The sequence below is a fragment of the Cetorhinus maximus genome, chromosome 1 (assembly GCF_964194155.1).
Source record: "Cetorhinus maximus chromosome 1, sCetMax3.hap1.1, whole genome shotgun sequence".
Lineage (NCBI taxonomy): Eukaryota > Metazoa > Chordata > Chondrichthyes > Lamniformes > Cetorhinidae > Cetorhinus > Cetorhinus maximus.
The window spans coordinates 3,570,822-3,589,486 of record NC_135879.1 but is presented as its reverse complement, the minus strand read 5'-3'; the positions used below and the strand labels follow the sequence as shown (position 1 = coordinate 3,589,486).

Sequence of the window (18,665 nt, the reverse complement as noted above, 5' to 3'; positions counted from 1 at the left end):
CAAGGTGAATTTTAACCCCCCCCCTCCTGGCCTCCCAGCTTCTCCCTGCAACCCCCCCCCCCACCCCCACACCTCCCCCAGCTCAGCTCCTTCCCAAGGCCTTACCCTTCTCAGCGGCAACACCCACCCCCCCCCAATCCCCCCGCCCCCAGCGTCACCCTCCCCGCTCACACCCCTTCCATCCAAGCCGCCATCGCACTCCCCTCCCCCTTCACCTCTCTCTGGCCTCTCTCCCTCTGCTAACTCCTCCTCCGTCAGTTTGCATTAGCACCTGTCGGTTATATAATCAGTCCACAGGCGACTTCACAGGGCCAGGGTCCAATGCCAGTTGCTCAGAGCTGCTCAGTGTCAATTAAGCTTTCCCCAGCTCAGGATAACATGGGTTTTTTTGTATTATCTAATTAAGAGCACCAAGGTCAGGCTCTTCAGGGGGGGTGAGGGGGTGGAGGGGATTAAGATGATGTCTCATCTTGCCATGAACTCACCTGCTTAGATCAACGTTAGTATCAATTGCAGTTCTCTCCAGATTAATATTAATGTCAACATCAGCGAGAAGTGAGAGACAGAGAGAGAGAGAGAGACAGAGAAAGAAAGAGAAAAAGAAACAGAGAGAAAAGAGAAAAAGTAGGAAGGAAAAGAGTGTGAAAGAATGAAATAAAAAGAAAGGAGAGAGAATGAAAGAGAAAAATGCAAAACTTTCATTTATACGGCACCTTTCTCTACCTTTGGACATTGCAAAGCATTTTGGCACTAACTGTGTCTTTCCTGTGCAAAGAGGACACCTACTGGGGAGGGGCCAACTGGCACTGGCACCATCCATGCCCAGAGAGAGCCAGGTGGTTCACCAACCCACTGCGTCAGGTGGCTGGCTGCATCTGTCAGGAGGGGGGAAGCGTTTGGATGTGAGCCCCCTTTCTTTCTCTCTTGTTCCCTCTGTCTCTCTCTCTCTCACACGCTCCCTCTCCCTCTCCCTGTCTCTCTCTCTCTTTCATCCCTGCTCCCTCTCTGTATCTCTCTCTCACTTGCTCACTCTCCCTGCCTCTCCCTCCCTTTCTCTCGCTCCCACTCCCTGTCTCTCTCTCTCCCTCTCTCTAGCTCCCTTTCCCTGTCCCGCTCTCGCTTTCTCTCTCTGTCTCTGCCTCTCTCCCTCACCCTGCCCCTTGTGGTTGATTCCATGCAGAGTTGAAAGCACCCTGTTGGCCTGCCTAGTATGCGGCCCCATACAAAGACCACATTGTCTCTGTTCACCAGTATTTGGGATCTGAATGAGATGGTCAGTTGCCAACAGGGTTCTTGGCTCAAGTACTGACTATTAGCCATTGGGATTAGGGACCATTTTAATGACTGCATATTCCTTTTAAAGTGATTACTTTTAAAGTAACATAAACTATTAATATCAAATGGCTAATCTATGATGTTTATAGGAGATTATAGAAACTTGTTTCTTTTTTTAATCCCTTAAAGTGATTGCTAATTATTTCTGTGGTTGGTCATGCATACGGTGTCCAAATTACTTACAATCCTTATTACATTGGTCTACGTGACGATGCCAAGGGGATGAAAAGTGAGATTTAAGAGTTATTTTTCACACACATTCCTCAAATCCTTGAACAATACTTTTCATTGAATCCACCATTGCACCCCTGAGTCAGATTCTTCAAAGCATTGTTTTCAGTTTTGGCGCCATCAGTCAAGGGATGGTCTTCTTACAATTCAATTAAGATGCTATTAACCTGGATTTATTGTGTGAAATCATATATCAAATATTTGACCCGCAGAAATGTGCACCGTGCAATTAATGAATCCATTTTCATACATCTTGTACCAACTGGTTCAGTCACGTCACTAGGTCAGAAAGTCATCAGTTCCCATTCCGGAGACTGGAGCGCAAAATCTAACTTGACACTTTCGCGAGCATCACTGAGCACCACACTGCCTGAGGGAGCACTGTACAGTCAGAGGGTCCATACTGAGAGAGTGCCGCACAGTTGGAGGGTCAGCTCTGAGGGAGCACTGTACAGTCAGAGGGTTCATACTGAGAGAGTGCCGCACAGTTGGAGGGCCAGTACTGAGCGAGCACTGTACAGCCAGAGGGTTCATACTGAGAGAGTGCTGCACAGTTGGAGGGCCAGTACTGAGGGAGCACTGTACAGTCAGAGGGTTCATACTGAGAGAGTGCCGCACAGTTGGCGGGTCAGTACTGAGGGAGCACTGTACAGTCAGAGAGTTCATACTGAGAGAGTGCCGCACAGTTGGAGGATCAGTACTGAGGGAGCACAGTACAGCCAGAGGGTCTGTACTGAGAGAGTGCTGCACTGTTGGAGGATCGGTAGTGAGGTATTGCCACACTGTCAGAGAGGCTGCCTTTCAGAAGAGACATTAAACCTAGGCGCTCTCAAGTGGAGTTCTCCCCAATGTACTGACCAATATTTATATTTTACTGACCTCAAAATACTTAATTAGCTGAGGAATGTTTTCAGATGCCCCGAGGCTGTGGAAGGTTCCACACTGATACAAGTTCTTTCTTCTCCATCACTCCTCATTACCTCCTGAAGCTCTTCACTCACGATGATTTAATTTTGAGGTCACTGTTGTTATTGGCAGCCAGCATTTTTTTTATTCTTTCACAGGCTGTGGGCATCGCTGGCTAGGCCAGCATTTACTGCCCATTCCTAATTGTCCTTGGGAAGATGGCGGTGAGCACAGGAAAATCCACACACAGTAAATGAAAGGAATGATCCCCTTCATTTCTGGTGCTGTTGGATCTCCTTTCAGGGCCATAGCTCCATGGCTGGGGGCCCTTGTGGCCATTTTTTGGGTGTGATTTTCCTATTGGTCTCACTGGATGTTGATGAATCTTTATGACCCAGTGAAATCAGTTGCTCACTAATTCACACACTCACTCAATAACCAATTCACTCAATTTCTCAATCCGCTGTCACTCCCTCAGTGGTCACTAGTTCACTCAATTATTCATTTACTAATTTGCTCACATTTCTCGATATAAAGGCGTGCATTTCTGTACCATCTACAAAAGACAGGCCAGTACACAGCCTGCAGGTATGTCTTGTGACTGCTCTGCTTCAAAGGGCTCGGGGCTAATGGAACAGAGTTGGGAAACTTTCATAACTAACTGGATGAGGAAGTGGAAAAACAGCTTTACCTTCGATTATACACAGATACCACGTTAGCTTATGAGCCAATCTAGAAAGCTCACAAAAGCTGAATAAGGGGAGGAGGGAAAAGGTTTAAAACAAGGTGAGGAAGGGAAGTGATTCCCTGAGCTGTTGTCAGTTGGAGAAATATTAGGCGCAAGATTGTGATGAGCAATAATGACAAGGATTGTAGATCTACGGAATTACGTGGAACTGAGTTAATTATTCAGAGAAAAATCCATCCAAATAGCTAAAGAATGAGTAAGAGCGTCACTCCTGGTGCATGGTACCTGGCATTCATGTTTTTACAGAGGAAAGTGAAAGGATACCCTGGATTTAACAATTGATCATTTTGCTTTGCATTCGTATCAAGGTGTCTGTAAAGTAAGTGCAAACCATAGGGAACTTACTGCACAGAAACAGGCCATTCGGCCCAACTGGTTCATGCTGGTGTTTATGCTGCACACAAACCTCCTCACATTTCTTTCATCCCACACTAGCAGCATATCCTTCTCTCCCTTTCACCCTCATGTGTTGATGGTACATGTCTATATACCATTCGCTTCAACTACTTGTGGTAGTGAATTTCACATTCTCAACACTCTCTGGGTAAAGAAGTTTCTCCTGAATTCCCGACTGGATTCATTAGTGACTGTATTGAATTTATGGCCTTAGTTCTGGACTCCCCCACAACAGAAAATATTTTCTCCACCTTATCGAACTCTTTCATAATTTTAAAGACCTTTATCAAGTTACCCCTCAGCCTTCTCCTTGCTAGAGAATTCTGAATATTACATGCATGTAATCGGCTTAAACTTTGATACTTAGTTTAAAACTATCTACAGGTGAGAAAGGTTGAAATGGTGCTTATGTGATCAGTGTGGTGCTTCCCTCACCTGCCTTTCCAATAAGGCAGAGCAGATGGTGGATACTAGTTTATTTAAAGCACCTCTACTACCTCTGTAATTCCCTCCAGTCCTACAACCCTCCGAGATCTCTGCAGTCCTCCAACTCTAGCCTCTTGCGCCTTACCACATTACACCACAGGGACTGCAGCGGTTCAAGAAGGCAGCTCACCACCGCCTTCTCAAGGGCAATTAGGGATGGGCAATAAATGCTGGGCTAGCCAGTGATGCCCACATCCCGTGAATGAATAAAAAGCAAAATGACCAATGTTCATTGAACCACCATTGACAGGTGTGCGTTCAGCTATCTGCGCTCGGGGCTTCCCTCCCTAAGCCGCTCTCTCCTCCTATAAGATCCTCCTTAAAAACAATCTCTTTGACCAAGCTTTTGGTCAGCAGTCCAATTATCTCCTCACATGGCTCGTGTCAAATTTGATTTGATAATTGCTGCTTGGAGTGTTTGAATATGTTAAAGGGCACTACATAAATGCAAGTGTGTGTACAGAGTTTTCAGTCTGCATTCTATTCTGCAATGAATACTATAATATCAAACCACTGCGATATCCTAAAATGTTTCACAACCAATAAATTATTTTGAAAGCGCAGTCATTATCCTTATGAAGGCAAAGTGAACTGTGCAGTAAAACTGTCTGTCCCAGAGCTCAGGGATGAAGAATTACTTTGCTGTACTGCATAAAACACAACATTCTGCACTTGCTGATGTGCTTCTGAAGCAGACTTTGCAGGAATGTCCCATTTTTCAATCCCTGCTCCGAGCTGAGGCCGCTGATGTCAGCCAGAGTGTAGGAGCAGCTCTGCAGTTGGTCAGGAAGCCGGGGCCAGGGAGTGGGGGGGATTAAATCTCTGTGTTTCGCTAACTCTCCGTGCAAAGTGCATGTGGTGGGGGGGGGGGGGGGGGGGGGGGGGGTGGGGGTGGGGGGGGTGGAGGGTAAGGGCGAGATCTAACACAACCACCCCCCCCACTCCACCAAGAATGATTAATTATTGAATCACCATCTGTACCACTTGGAATTGTCGAATGAGATAGCACAGGAGGCCATTCAGCCCTCCACGCCTATGCTTAAAAAAAACACAATAGGAACAAGGTGGGGGCTAACTGGAACTGCAAGGCCGAGCCCAGTGACACATTCTCCCCCTCACCCCCACCCCCCCAACCCCCGATGGAGCCAGACACTTCCGCCCCGTACAACCCTAACACACCAAAACATCAACAAGAATCTTCAGGAAGCACACGGGACAACAATGAGGAAACATTCCATTTTGGGAAAAAAACAGGTCCCTGACTGACCCCAACAATGGTAGCATTCAAGTAGCCAATGTATCCCATCATAAATTAGCATCTTCAAAGGAAGTGAGAAAAAGGAATAATTCTGTACAAAGCAGAGAGAACCCCAAGCTATCTTTTTTTTAATATTCTTTCCCAGGATGTGGGCATTGCTGGTTGGGCTAGCATTTTTATTACCCATCCCTAATTGCCCTTGAGAAGGTGGTGGTGAGCTGCCTTCTTGAACCGCTGCAGTCCATGTGGTGTAGGTACACCCACAGTGCTGTTAGGGAGGGAGTTCCAGGATTTTGACCCAGCGACAGTGAAGGAACGGTGATATATTTCCAAGTCAGGATGGTGAGTGGCCTGGAGGGGAACTTGCAGGTGGTGGTGTTCCCTTCTATCTGCTGCCCTTGTCCTTCGAGGTGGTAGAGGTTGCGGGTCAGGAAGGTGCTATTGAAGGACACTTTCAGCACTGTAATGCAACCCCATCAAGACTCTGAAGGCTCAAAGTCTCTTTCACACTCATCAAGACAAATAACTGCAGGAATCCAGCATCACTGGTGAACATTTCTCTGTTGAATAGATTTTATTGATTTAAGTAGCTGCTTCGCCTACTGGGAGCACACATCTGACTGTTCTGAGGTTAAATTTGCAGATGATACAAAGATAGATAGGAAACTAAGTTGTGAGGAGGATACAAAGGGTCTGCAAAGAGATATAGATAGATTAACTGAGTGGGCAAAAATTTGGCAGATGGATGTAATGTGGGAATATGAACTTGTCCACTTTGGCAGGAAGCAGAATATTATTTAAATAGAGAGAGACTGCAGAATGCTGCGGTACGGAGGGATCTGGGTGTACATGAATCACAAAAAGTTACACTAAGTAATTAGGAATGCAAATGGAATGTTGGCCTTTATTGCGATGGGATGGAGTATAAAAGTAGGGAAGTCTTGCTACAACTCTACAGATCATTGAACTGTACCCGGAGTACTGTGTACAGTTTTGATCTCCTTACTTAAGGAGGGATATATTTTCATTGGAAACCATTCAGAGAAGGTTTACCAGGCCAAGTTCGAGGATGAAAGTGCAGAAAGGTTGAGCAAGTTGGGCTATACTCATTTTTGACAGGGTAGATGCTGAGAGGATGTTTCCCCTCATGGGGCATCTAAAAATAGGGGACACTGTAAGTCCATTTTGTATTCACGGATGGAAATGAGAAGGAATTTCTGTCAGAGGGTCGTTAGTCTGTGGAATTCTCTTCCCCAGAGAGCAGTGGAGGCTGGGTCATTGAAAATGTTCAAGGCTGAGTTAGACAGGCTTTTGATCTAAAAGGGAGTCAAGGGTTATGGGGGGGCAGACAGGAAAGTAGAGTTAAGGCCACAATCAGCTCAGTCATGATCTTACTAAAAACCAGAGCAGGGTCAAGGAGCCGAATGGCCTACTTCTGCTTCTATTTCAAATGATCTTATGATCAGAAACCCACGAACAATGGCCCCAAATTCCCAATAACATGGTCCCACTTCACAAAACTCTGAAGCAAGACTGAAAATTATGGGCAGAATTTTACATTCGGTGTGTGGGTGCGCTGGACCTGACACGCTGGAAGGTAAAATGACATGTGATGACATAGGGCGTGCATCCCGACATCATCGTGAAGTCACGCGATATTTCGTTCGGCGGGCATGTGCCAGAGTCGGCTGCGCGCCCGCCAATAATCGATAGGCCTATTAAGGCCATTAACCAGGAGATTAACCTGAATTTTACACTGCCCGTCCAGCCTTATGGTTGGTGGACAGGTGAACAGGCCAAGGGGCCTTTATGTTTTTTTAGGAAACCTCATCCCGCTCGTGGAATGAGGCTTCCTGAAGCTAATACATACAAATGAAATAAAAACTTTCTTTGAAAAATAAAAATACGTTCCATCTCATGTGACACAGTCACTTTCATTAAATTTTTTATGTATTTATTAATTTTTTTTAAAAAAGCGCTTCAGTCTCCCTGTGGCAGCTCCGCGCCTCAGGAGAGATTGAAGCACTCTTTCGTGCGCACGTGCGAAATAGCGCTGGACCCCCAACTCTCCCTCCTCCTCCCCCCCCCCCACCAGCACAGGTAGCGCTCAGCACTACCACTCGCGATCCATGCGGGGCGGGTCTTACTTGGCCAGCCGCCCACGCAAACTCGTGGTGCGGAGCCAATCGCAGGCGATGGTCAGCTCCACGACTGCTCCCGCCTGCCCCCGCCCGCTCTTACCGAGCCCCCCCACCCCCAAACAGATGGAAAATCCTGGCCTATGTGTTGAGACTGTTGCCTCTTATAAAAGGATGTAAACACAAAATGGACTTCAGCAAAGAATTAACAGAGCTTAGCTAATAATAACTGCAGTACTAGCACAGGCTCTCACAGATGTACAGATTAAAGTGTGCTGGTCATTCCGTTGGTGAGGTTGGGTTCTATTGTGAGCCCATCAAGTTAATAAGACCATGGTGACCCCATGTCTCCAATGTACATTATGTGAAATACTTAAAAAGATATTTAAAACCCTACCCCAAAGACACAGTTATTGTTGTTTTCAAACAAACCCACAGACTGGTGCATTGTTCTGGTCTCTGTGTTACAAAAGGATATCAAGCCAATGGAGAAAATGCAAAAACAGATTTACAAGGATGATACTAGGTCTGAGTTGGGCACCAGCGTCAAGAAAGATAGAAACAGGCCAAGGCTCTTTTCTCTAGAAAAAGGAGTTGACTGAGAGGTGACCAAACAGAGGCCTTTAAAATTAGTAAAGGGTTTGATAGGGTAGGCAGAGACAAAATGTTCCCCACCTCTGTGGGAACCCCCTGCTACATATTCAGCCCTTCCTCAAAAAACTGAGCAATGAAGAAAAGAGCGAGAAAGAGGACAATTAAACGCACTGATTATAAAATTATCCGGTTAGTAAAGTTGAACAAACTTGGCATGTTCAACATCAGTTTCAATTGTAACCAGCCCTTAGGTTCCTGGAGTAAAACACTGGGAGTAATACTGATGACCAAAGTGGTAAACTCTCTCCACTTGTAACTCTTTTGAGCAACCAAATAAACTAAGTTAACAAAATTGGGGACAAATTAAAAAGCAGCCTCCTAAAGGTAAACTGCAAAAACAAAGACAAAATTCAAAGGAAACTTATGCAAGTCAGTTGGCATTAAACTTTTGCCCTGCCCAACCCCTGCTGGTATCACTAACAATCTGATCACTGCTATTGCTCAGCACATTCAAGCGTGTCAACTCTAAGGCCCACAATTGGAATTCCCTCCCTAAACCCTTTCTGCCTCTCTCTCTCTCCTCCTTTCAAAACCTCCTCCATAAAACCTAACTCTTTGACCAAGGTTTTGGTTGCTTCTTCTTCAATCTCCTTACGTGGCTCGGTGCCCAGTTCTGTCCAATCACGAAATGCCTTGGGAGACATTTTCCAACATTAAAGGTGCTATATGAATGAAATTTGTTGTTGTCGCTGCTGTTAGCTCCTCCCCATGCCCCCCTGCCCACCACCCCCCCCGTCACAAGATGTAATAGAGCCAGTGGTAGTCAAGGCACAATCTGCAAACCTTAAGGTTAAAGATCTTCATGTTACACCCTGGGGCCTCCAACACTCACAGGCCGTAACATTCTTTTTGCAAGACACATTAGCCCATTTGATAGAATCCAACAACTTAAACATTCATTCCCTCCACCACCGACACACAGTAGCAGCAGTGTGCACCATCTACAAGATGCACTGCAGAGGCTCACCTAGGTTCCTTAGACAGCACCTTCCAAACCCACAATCTCCACCACCTAGAAGGACAAGGGCAGCAGACACATGGGAACACCACCACCCGCAAGTTCCCCTCCAAGCCACTCACCATCCTGATTTGGAAATATATCGCCGTTCCTTCACCGTCGCTGGGTCAAAATCCTGGAACTCCCGCCCTAACAGCACTGTGGGTGTACCTACACCACATGGACTGCAGCGGTTCAAGAAGGCGACTCACCACCACCTTCTTGAGGGCAAATAGGGATGGGCAATAAATGCTGGCCCAGCCAGCGATGCCTGTACTCCATGAAAGAATAGTGAAAAAATTAAAGGAAAGCTCAAGGACTTGACTCACTGAAGTGATCACACAATCACTTATAGGAACACAGGCGCAGGAGTAGGCATTCGGCCTCTCGAGCCTGCTCCACCATTCAATTTGATCATGGTTGATCATATACCTCAATACCAATTTCCTGCACTATCTCAATGTTATTCGAGTCCTTTTGATCTCTAAGGCAGGTACAATTGGCCTTGCCCTTTCTTTACACTCCCAGCTAATTTAGTGCAGTTGCTTCCTGATTTGTTGGGACTTTGTTACCAATTTTGACATGTTTTAGTTCGATAAGACCATATGCGTGTTTACGATATTAATGATATCCCTCCTCCCCTAGGACACACAAGGGAGGTTCTTACACCTTGAAGCTGATGTGTGCTGAGTGGTTTGTGGGTGTATGGATTATTATGATACTCACTGAGTGGTTTAAAGAGACTCCCATTCGTCTGGTCGTCATTGTTCTCGGTATCTGAACGATCAGAGGCCTCAGCTGTCTTTTCCCGCTCCTTGTTCTTTTCCTTTGTCCCTGCTCGCCTCCGGTGACGTCTCCTTCTTCGGTAGCTCTTTGGGACATGAACCCCAATATAAACAGTGTGATGGCCTGAAAAGAATTTCACAAAAGGTTAACCAGCTTCTACAAGACACTCAGTATTCCTGCATGCACTGTTCTTGTACAGCTCTACACATTAAACACCAACTTTGTATGAGTCAAATACATGAACAGCCCCTTCAGCCTGTTCCGCCATTCAATTAGTTCATGATTGATCTGCATCTACCCACCTTGGTTCTGTAACCCTTAATACTCTTACCGAACAAAAATCTATCACTTACAGTTTTGAAATTTCCAATTGACTCCTGGCTCATCAGCTTTTTTACAGGGAGAGAGTTCCAGATTTTCACTATCCTTTAAGTGAAGAAGTCTTTGGTGACATCACTCCAATATGGCCTCGCGTTAATTTTAAGGTTCTATCAGCTTGTTCTGGATTCCCTCCACCAGAGGAAATAGTTTCTCTCTATTTATTGAATCCTTTAAGTATAGGAACACAGGAGCAGAAGTAGGTCATTTGGCCCTTTGAGCCTGCTCCACCATTCAACATGATCATAGCTGATCATCCACTTCAATGCCTTTATCACCACACTATCCCCATGTCCCTTTACATCACTGACATTTAGAAATCTGTCAATTTCTACTTTAAACATACTCAGTGACTGAGCTCCCTCAGCCTCTGGGGTAGAAAATTCCAAAGATTCACAACCCTCTGAGTAAAAAAAAATTCTCCTCATCTCAGTCCTAAGTGGCTTCCCCCTTATTTTGAAATTGTGTTCTAGACTCCCCAACCAGGGGAAACATTTTACCTGCATCTACCCCGTCTACTCCTTTAAGTATTTTGTAGGTTTCAATGAGATCGTATCTCATTCTTCGAAACTCCAGAGAAGACAGGCCCAGTTTCCCCAATCTCTCTATGGGACTGTCCTGCCATCCCGAGATTATGTTAAACACCATTGATTAGGTCACCATCTTAACCTTCTACACTCAGGGAAATACAAGGCTAATTTCTGCAACCTGTCCTCATGATTTAACCCCTTTAATCCCGGTATCATTCTGGTGAGCCTGTGCTGTATCCCCTCCAAGGCCAATATATCTTGCCTGAGGTGCAGTGCCCTGTATTGGAGTGTTACTCCAAGTGAGGTCCAACCACTGTTTTACATAATTAAATGGAAGAGAGAATGATGACACATGTAAATAGCCATAGTGGAACACTCTGCTTACATCATTGGAGATGAGGGATCAGTTACCAAATTAACACTGACAAAACCCAGCTCTACCTCTCCTCTGCCACCTCCTCAATCCCACCTACCTAACGCTGCCATCTGAATGGGTTGAAATTTCTCTTGGATTAATGTCATCCAAACCAAACCCACAGATAATAATGCCCACCAGCTACAATGTGCCTCTGACCACAGGTTCCTCAGCCTCCCTGACTGTCAACTCAGGCTTAATCAAGGGGTACAGAACCCCAGAGTAATCATCAACCCATAACAGGGCTTGTTTCCTCACATCCAGGCCATATCTTCCACCTCCACCGTATTGTCCACCTCTGCCACATTGTCCACCTCCATTTGCATATCTCCTCCTATTGTGCCAAAATCTTAGGGCTGGAATTTCGCTACTGGGGCAGGAAACTCGAGTTGAAGAAGTCATAAGGACTCAAAACATTAACTCTGTTTCTCTCACCACAGATGCTGTCAGACCTGTTGAGTTTTTCCAGCATTTTCTGTTTTTATTTCATATTTCCAACATCTGCAGTGTTTTGCTTTTACCAAAGTGAGGAAGTTGTGCTAAACCTTTATAAAACACAGGTCCGGTGCCAGTTGGAGGATTGTGTCCAATTCTGGGCTCCACACTTTAGGAAGGATGTCAAGGCCTTGGACAGGGTGCTGAGGGGATTTACTAGAATGGGACCAGGAGTGAGGGACTTCAGTTGCACAAAGAGACTGGAGAAGCTGGGATTGTTCTCCTTGAGTCGGGGGAGGTTAAAAAGAGATTTAATGGGGTGTTCAAAGCCATGAAGGGTAGTGATTGATTAAATATTGAGCCACTATTTCCACTGACTGGAGGGTCAGTAACCACAGATTTTTAAAAATTGGCAGAAGGACCAGAGGCAGAGATAGGATAATCTTTTTTTACACAGCGAGTTGTTGTGATCTGGAATGTGCTGCTCGAAAGGGTGGTGGAAGCAGATTCAATAATAACATTCAAAAGGGGAATTGGAATAAATACCTGAGAAAGAAAAAATACCGCAGGTCTCTGGGGAAAAAACAGGGGGAGTGGAGCTAATTGGATTCTTTCAAAGAGGGAGCACATCCACAATTTGGCCTCTTTCTATGCTGTTTAATTCCAAAACAATGCCTAGGGTTCTGTACCTAATCTGAATGTCCAGAGAAACTCATTGTCGTGGTTACAATGAACTAGATGATGATGATGTTGTGGTCCATGTTATAATTGCTGTCAAATCCATGGAACAGAAATACTCCTGATATCCCACTGTGGTAACCCTGGGTATAGGTAGGTTCAAATCATGGCTGGGAGTTCAGGTTGCCAACCCTCCTGAATTGTCCTGGAGCCTCCAGCATTGAAAAATTAATCACTTGATCAATGTGCTGAACTAAACACCCAGAAGGAAAATCAAAAGGGCATTTCATCAATTTTTTTTGGTGACTATTTTTGTTTATTAGTTCTAAGAACATTGTACATGCACTGGGAGAAGAAAAGTTGTTGGACCGAGCAGGGCTGGTGGACATGTGAGGTCATGTAGTGATACCTCCAGGAATACACCCAAACCAAGTTGACGACTAAATGGGAGTCTGAGCCGATTTTGCTACAAGAGATATTGGCCTTGACACTAAGGAGTGCTGCTCCCTCAGACCTTACAGTCAAATGCCTGGCCTCCCACAGCCCCCGATCTCCCTGATTCCTCGATTGTGGCATGGATCGTTCCTCCCCACCCCAAATTGTGGATGCAAATCTCCGCATGTGTTCCTCATGTGCACACATGGAGCCAATATGCCAAGTAGCTGAGGTGCAGCTTGGTCACGCTCTAATTGAACGGTAGAACAGTTGCAAAGGGCTGAATGGCCTCCTCCTTTTCTTATTGTTTCTACTTCCAAACCCTAGTAATTCCTCCATCTTGCAATTTCACTTTTGTTGTCCTTTCAGGTCCCAAGTAACTTAAAAATCAGAACCCTGCAAGTTTGATGTTTTTAAATTATGAAGAGATTTTGATAGGATAGGCAGGGGGAAGATGTTTCCACTCATGGGAGAGACCAGAACTACAGTTCATAACTATAAGATAGTCCCTAACAAATCCAATAAGGAACTCAGGAGAAACTTCTTGACCCAGAGAGTGGCGAGAATGTGGAGCTCGCTATCACAGGGAGTGGCTGAAGTGAATAGTTTAAGGGGAACATGAGGGAGAAAGGAATAGAAGAATATGATGATAGGGTGAGGTGAATAGGGGTGTGAGGAGGCTCTTGTGGAGCATAAACACCAGGATGGACCAGTGGGGCTGAATGGCCTGTTTCTGTGCTGTAATTCCCATGTAATAAGAAGGTCTTTATTATCCTGCTGCGGATCACGGATGGATGCCCTAGACTTATAAACACACCTCCCAGGACACCACATGTTGTTTACGTAATGCAGCACATAGTGCAAGAGGATTAATGTACTCTGTACTAACCCAAAACACTTCTAATCACTGTTCAAGCAGCCAAACATGCAGTATAATGTCTGTGTGGGTAGAGGCAGCGAGTGCAATGAAAAATCCTGGATTAGTTAATGGGTTCTGAAATAACCAGGTATCATCTAGCGCCTGCTGACCTACATTGGCTCCCACTCTGGGAACACCTTAAATTTAAAATTCTCATCCTCAAACCTCAAAACTCTCCATGGCTTTATATCCTCCTTGTCTCTGTAACCTCCCCCAGCGCTACAATCCTTTAATATCTCTGCACTCCTCCAATTCTAGTGTCTTGTGTATCCCCAGTTTTCCATCACTCTGCCATCGGTGGCTATGCCTTCAGCTGCCTGCACTCTAAGGTCTAGAGTTCCCTCCCTAAACCTCTCCGCCTCTCACCCCTCCTTTACACCTACTCCTTTGACCAAGCTTCTGTCTCTTTATGTGGCTCAGCGTCAAATTTTGTTTGATAATCACTCGTGTGATGCTCCCAGGGACATTAACAACTCCATACAAACGCAAATTGCTGTTGAATATTACTGAAATGTAGCAAACTTGTTTATCAACTGAAAGCGAGACTCAATGGGTTTGTATCAAATGCTTTGCACTTACTGGTCACTTTACTCCAGGAGCAATTGCTACTCTAATGTGTAAAGCGAGAAAGAACTTGCATCTCTATCACAGTTTTCACCACCTCAGAACATCTCAGAATACTTGTGAAAAGCAGTTACCGTTGTAGCAAGAAAATCCACCATTGGCTGCCTGTTGCAAGTAAGTGAACAGAAAGGAACTTTTATTTACATACCCTCTACTTCCTCTTCATCACAGACATGCTTGATGAAGGAGGCTCCTCTATCCAGCACAGCCTCATCTTCCATTCTGTAGTAATAGAAGAGGAAGAAAGATTGGTTGCATTTTTCCTTAGGTGTGCTGTCTGCACTAAATGTTGCCTTGGGGTCCGGCAGCATGCAAACCCTTAATCATTATTTTCTCTTGACAGTAAAGTTATTGGTCAATCTCACGACCGTAACCTCCACATCGTCGGAAACGATGTCCTTGAAAGGACTGCTGTCCTGCGTGGTATAAGCAAGCTAATCCAAGCAGGCTCATTTAAGGCAGATTGACTTTGACGTGTTGGGATGTGACAGGGGTTGGGCTGAAAACGCAGTTGGTGGTCAAGGGGAGACATAAACAGGCTGGGCAAGTCTGAAAAAAAAAAGAGCTTCCATAGGTCAAGACAGGATTCAAGTGGCCAGGGAAATGCAGCGACGTCATCGCCTCCCAAAGCAAAGTGAGTAAATCACATGTTTACAGGCGCAAGTAGCCATGATCTCAAGATTATCCCTGACCATTAGTGAAAAAGCCTCTAGTGCATAGACACTTCAGAGGTGGGTTTCTGATCAAAACAAGACTTACATTTATATAGCGTTATCCACGGCCACCAGACGTGGCAAAGAATGTTACAGCCAATGAAGTGCTTTGTGAATTGCAATCACATTTGTAACAGAGGAAGCACTGCAGCCAATACGTGCTCAGCAAGCTCCCATTGAGGCAGCAACGTGATCATGATCACATAATTTGGTTTTAATGATATTGCTTGAGGAATAAATATTGGCCAGGACACCAGGGAGAACGCTCCCGCTCTTCTTCACAATAGCGTCATGAGATCGTTTACATCCACCCGAGCAGGCAGATGGGACCTTAGTTGACAGTCAGCACCTCTGGCAGTGCAGCACTCTCTCAATCCTGCAGTGGAACGTCAGCCTTGAGTTTTGTGCTTGAGCCCTGGAGAGAGGCTTGAACCTGGAACCTTGTGATTCAGAGGTGAGAGAGCGATCAACTGACCCATGGCTTACACAAAGTTAATAATGAAACCCAACCAATTACAGGATACTACATGGCCAAAATAGAGAGGAATTGTTACAATATCATCCAGAAACAACAGACAAACACATTATCACAAATGTCAAAATAGCATCACAATCATATGTCTTCACGGCAAACACTTGTGGGTGGGGTGGGGGGAGGGGCCAGGGGTACACAATATATAAAATTTTATCCAAGATCCAGTCATTTTCAACTATCTCGAGGTGTCAGATCTCGGTGATTTCTGGTTTTGGATTGATCCCAATCAACTTTTCAACCTTTCAGGCTCTTGTCCACCATCTACAAGGCACAAGTCAGGAGTGTGATGGAATACTCCCCACTTGCCTGGATGAGTGCAGCTCCCACAACACTCAAGAAAATTGACACCATCCAGGATAAAGCAGCCCACTTGATTGGCACCCCATCCACAAATACTCACTCCCTCCACCACCGATGCACAGTAGCAGCAGTGTGTACCATCTACAAGATGCACTGCAGCAGCTCACCTAGGCTCCTTCAACAGCACCTTCCAAACCCACGGCCACTACCATCTAGAAGGACAAGAGCAGCAACACCACCAGCTGGAAGTTCCCCTCCAAGTCACTCACCATTCTGACTTGGAAATATATCGTCGTTCCTTCACTGTCACTGGGTCAAAATCCTGGAACTCCCTCCCTAACAGCACTGTGGGTGTACCTACACCACAGGGACTGCAGCAATTCAAGAAGCCAGCTCACCACCACCTTCTCAAGGGGCAATTAGGGATGGGCAATAAATGCTGGCCCAGCCAGTGATGCCCACATCCCATGAATAAATTTTTTAAAAGAACAAGAAATCTTAACAAATAAGGATTCCAAATGCAAAGGGGACTAAATTATCCAGACTTTGGAAGGAAGAAGAGGCTGGCATTCCTACAGGATGTCCCAAAGCACTTAACAGTCAATGAAATATATTTTTGAAGAGTAGTCACTGTCTTAACCTAGGGGAGCATGGCAGCCAATTTGCTCGTAGGAAGCTCCCACAAACAGCACTGGAATAATTAATCAGATAATCAGGTTTTTTTTACTGATGTTGGTTGAGGGATGAATATTAGTGAAATGGTGGGGGGAGAGCCTGTTTCATCAGTCATGTAACTTTGGTGGTCATGACTTTGAGCCTCCTCCAGTAACTCCTTATATGAATAGGCAGGGTGATCACTCAGGGTCTGGTGTAACAAGGGCAAAGTTGGCACGCATTAAGACACTGATTAAATCATACATCACAGAAGGAGGCTATTTGGCCCATTGTTCCCGTGCCAGCTCTTTGAAAGAGTTACCCAATTGGTCCCACTTCCCTTGCTCTTTCCCCTTAGCCCTGTAAAGTTTTCCCCTTTAACTACTAATTCCATTCTCTTTGCAAAGATACTATTGAACCTGCTTCTCCCGCCCTATCAGGTAGCACATTCCCAATGATAACTTCCAAGTGCATAAAAAATTCTTTTAATCTGTCTCTGGTTCATTTGCCAATTTTCTTCAATCTTTGTGTTCTCAACTCTCCCCTACCAGTGGAAACATTTTCTCCTTATTTACTCAATCAAAATCAAAAACGCCTCTATTAAATCTCCCCCCAATCTTCTCTGCTTTAAGGAGAACAATCCCAGCTTCTCTAGTCTCTCTGGATAACTGGTCCCTCATCCCCGGAATCATTCTAGTAAATGTCCTCTCGGGTGGTACCCGGAGCTGGACACAGCGTTTCGGCTGGAACTTAACCAGTGATTTATCCCAATATCAGATAAATCTATAACATGTTAAAGGTTGCACTAATTTCCTGTCTATAAAACCTTAAGCCCTATTGCCAGATTTTCATGTCAGTCGACACGCAGATGGTCAAAAGACCACGGCCTGAATTTTTCCCGTGTCAGGTGGTCTCGGCGGGGGCGATTGGGGAGCTGACCGCTGACCACTAACCGTGATTGGCTCCGCACCACGATTTCACACGGGCGGGCCAATTAAGGCCCACCCTGCATGGATTGTGAGCGGCAGCGCTGAGCGCTACCTGTGCAGGCGGGGGGTGGGGGGAGGGGGGAGGAGGGAGAGCCGGGCCTGGCACCCAGTTCATGCCTGTGCGCAAAAGAGCGCTTCAATCTCCCTGGGGCACGGAGCTGCCTCAGGGAGACTGAAGCGCTTTTTAAAAAAATAAATAAAGACATGACAAATTTAATGAAGCATGTTCCCCCCATGTGACTGTGTCGCATGAGATGGGACGTGTTGTTAAACGTCAAAAGAAAGTTTTTATTTAATTTGCATTAGCTTTAGGAAACCTTATCCGGCCCATGGATGAAGTTTCCTGAAAAATGTAACGGCCGCTTGGCCTTTTCGCCTGCCCGACAGCCGTTAGGTTGGACGGGGTTCGTTAACGGTCTCAATAGGCCTTTCAATGATTGGCGGGCGTGTAGCCGACTCTGGCGCGCGCCGGCCAAATGAAATATCGCAAGACAGCGCGATGACGTCAGGATGCACACCCGGCGTCAGCGCGTGTCATTTAACGTTCGGCGTGTCAGGGGCGGCATGCCCACACGCGGAAGGTCAAACTCTGGCCTACGTGAACTTGTCACTCTGGTGCGGTGCTGCCTCTGGTCATTGGCCTGCGCTGCAGTGGACATCTCACACTATAACTAACTCTATTTCCCAAACTGCAGATGTTTAGTGATTTCATTAAGAACAATACATAAAATCAAAGTCTTCCTGAAGAATAAGAACAGAATGCTTACTTCCGCATCTCTAATTGCCTGGTTCAATCGCCCTCTCACGTAGGTTCTGAAGGCCCTGGACAGGGTAGACACTGAGGCCGGGATGTTCAGATCCCGCCCATGGCTTGAGTGGGACAGGAAATTTGGAGAGGAAGCCAAACGTCCATTGGCTTTGGACAGGAATTAAATCCCAGCCAGAGGGGTTAATGCTTCTGGCTGGGGAATGTAGAACCCAAGGCACAGCCTCAGGATAAGGGGTCAACCTTTAGGACTGAGGTGAGGGGAAATTTCTTCAACCAGAGGGTTGTGGATGCTCCGTTGTTGAGTATATTCAAGGCTGAGATGGATAAATCTTTGATCTCTCAGGGAACCTAGGCGC

General features: G+C 45.8%; 1 protein-coding gene across 6 annotated transcripts in view; it reads right to left on the bottom strand.

Moving 5' to 3' along the window:
• The window catches only part of LOC144695783 (electrogenic sodium bicarbonate cotransporter 1-like), a 201,165-nt gene that overhangs the window by 168,684 nt on the left and 13,816 nt on the right, over positions 1-18,665 (bottom strand). For all 6 annotated transcript variants that reach the window (XM_078567229.1, XM_078566891.1, XM_078566807.1 and 3 more), the window contains exons 2-3: positions 14,498-14,571; positions 9,876-10,058 (exon numbers count right to left, since the gene is read on the bottom strand). In XM_078567229.1, the coding sequence (XP_078423355.1) occupies positions 9,876-10,058; positions 14,498-14,570 (256 nt within the window). In that variant the 5' untranslated portion in view covers position 14,571. The remainder of the gene's footprint in view (positions 1-9,875; positions 10,059-14,497; positions 14,572-18,665) is intronic.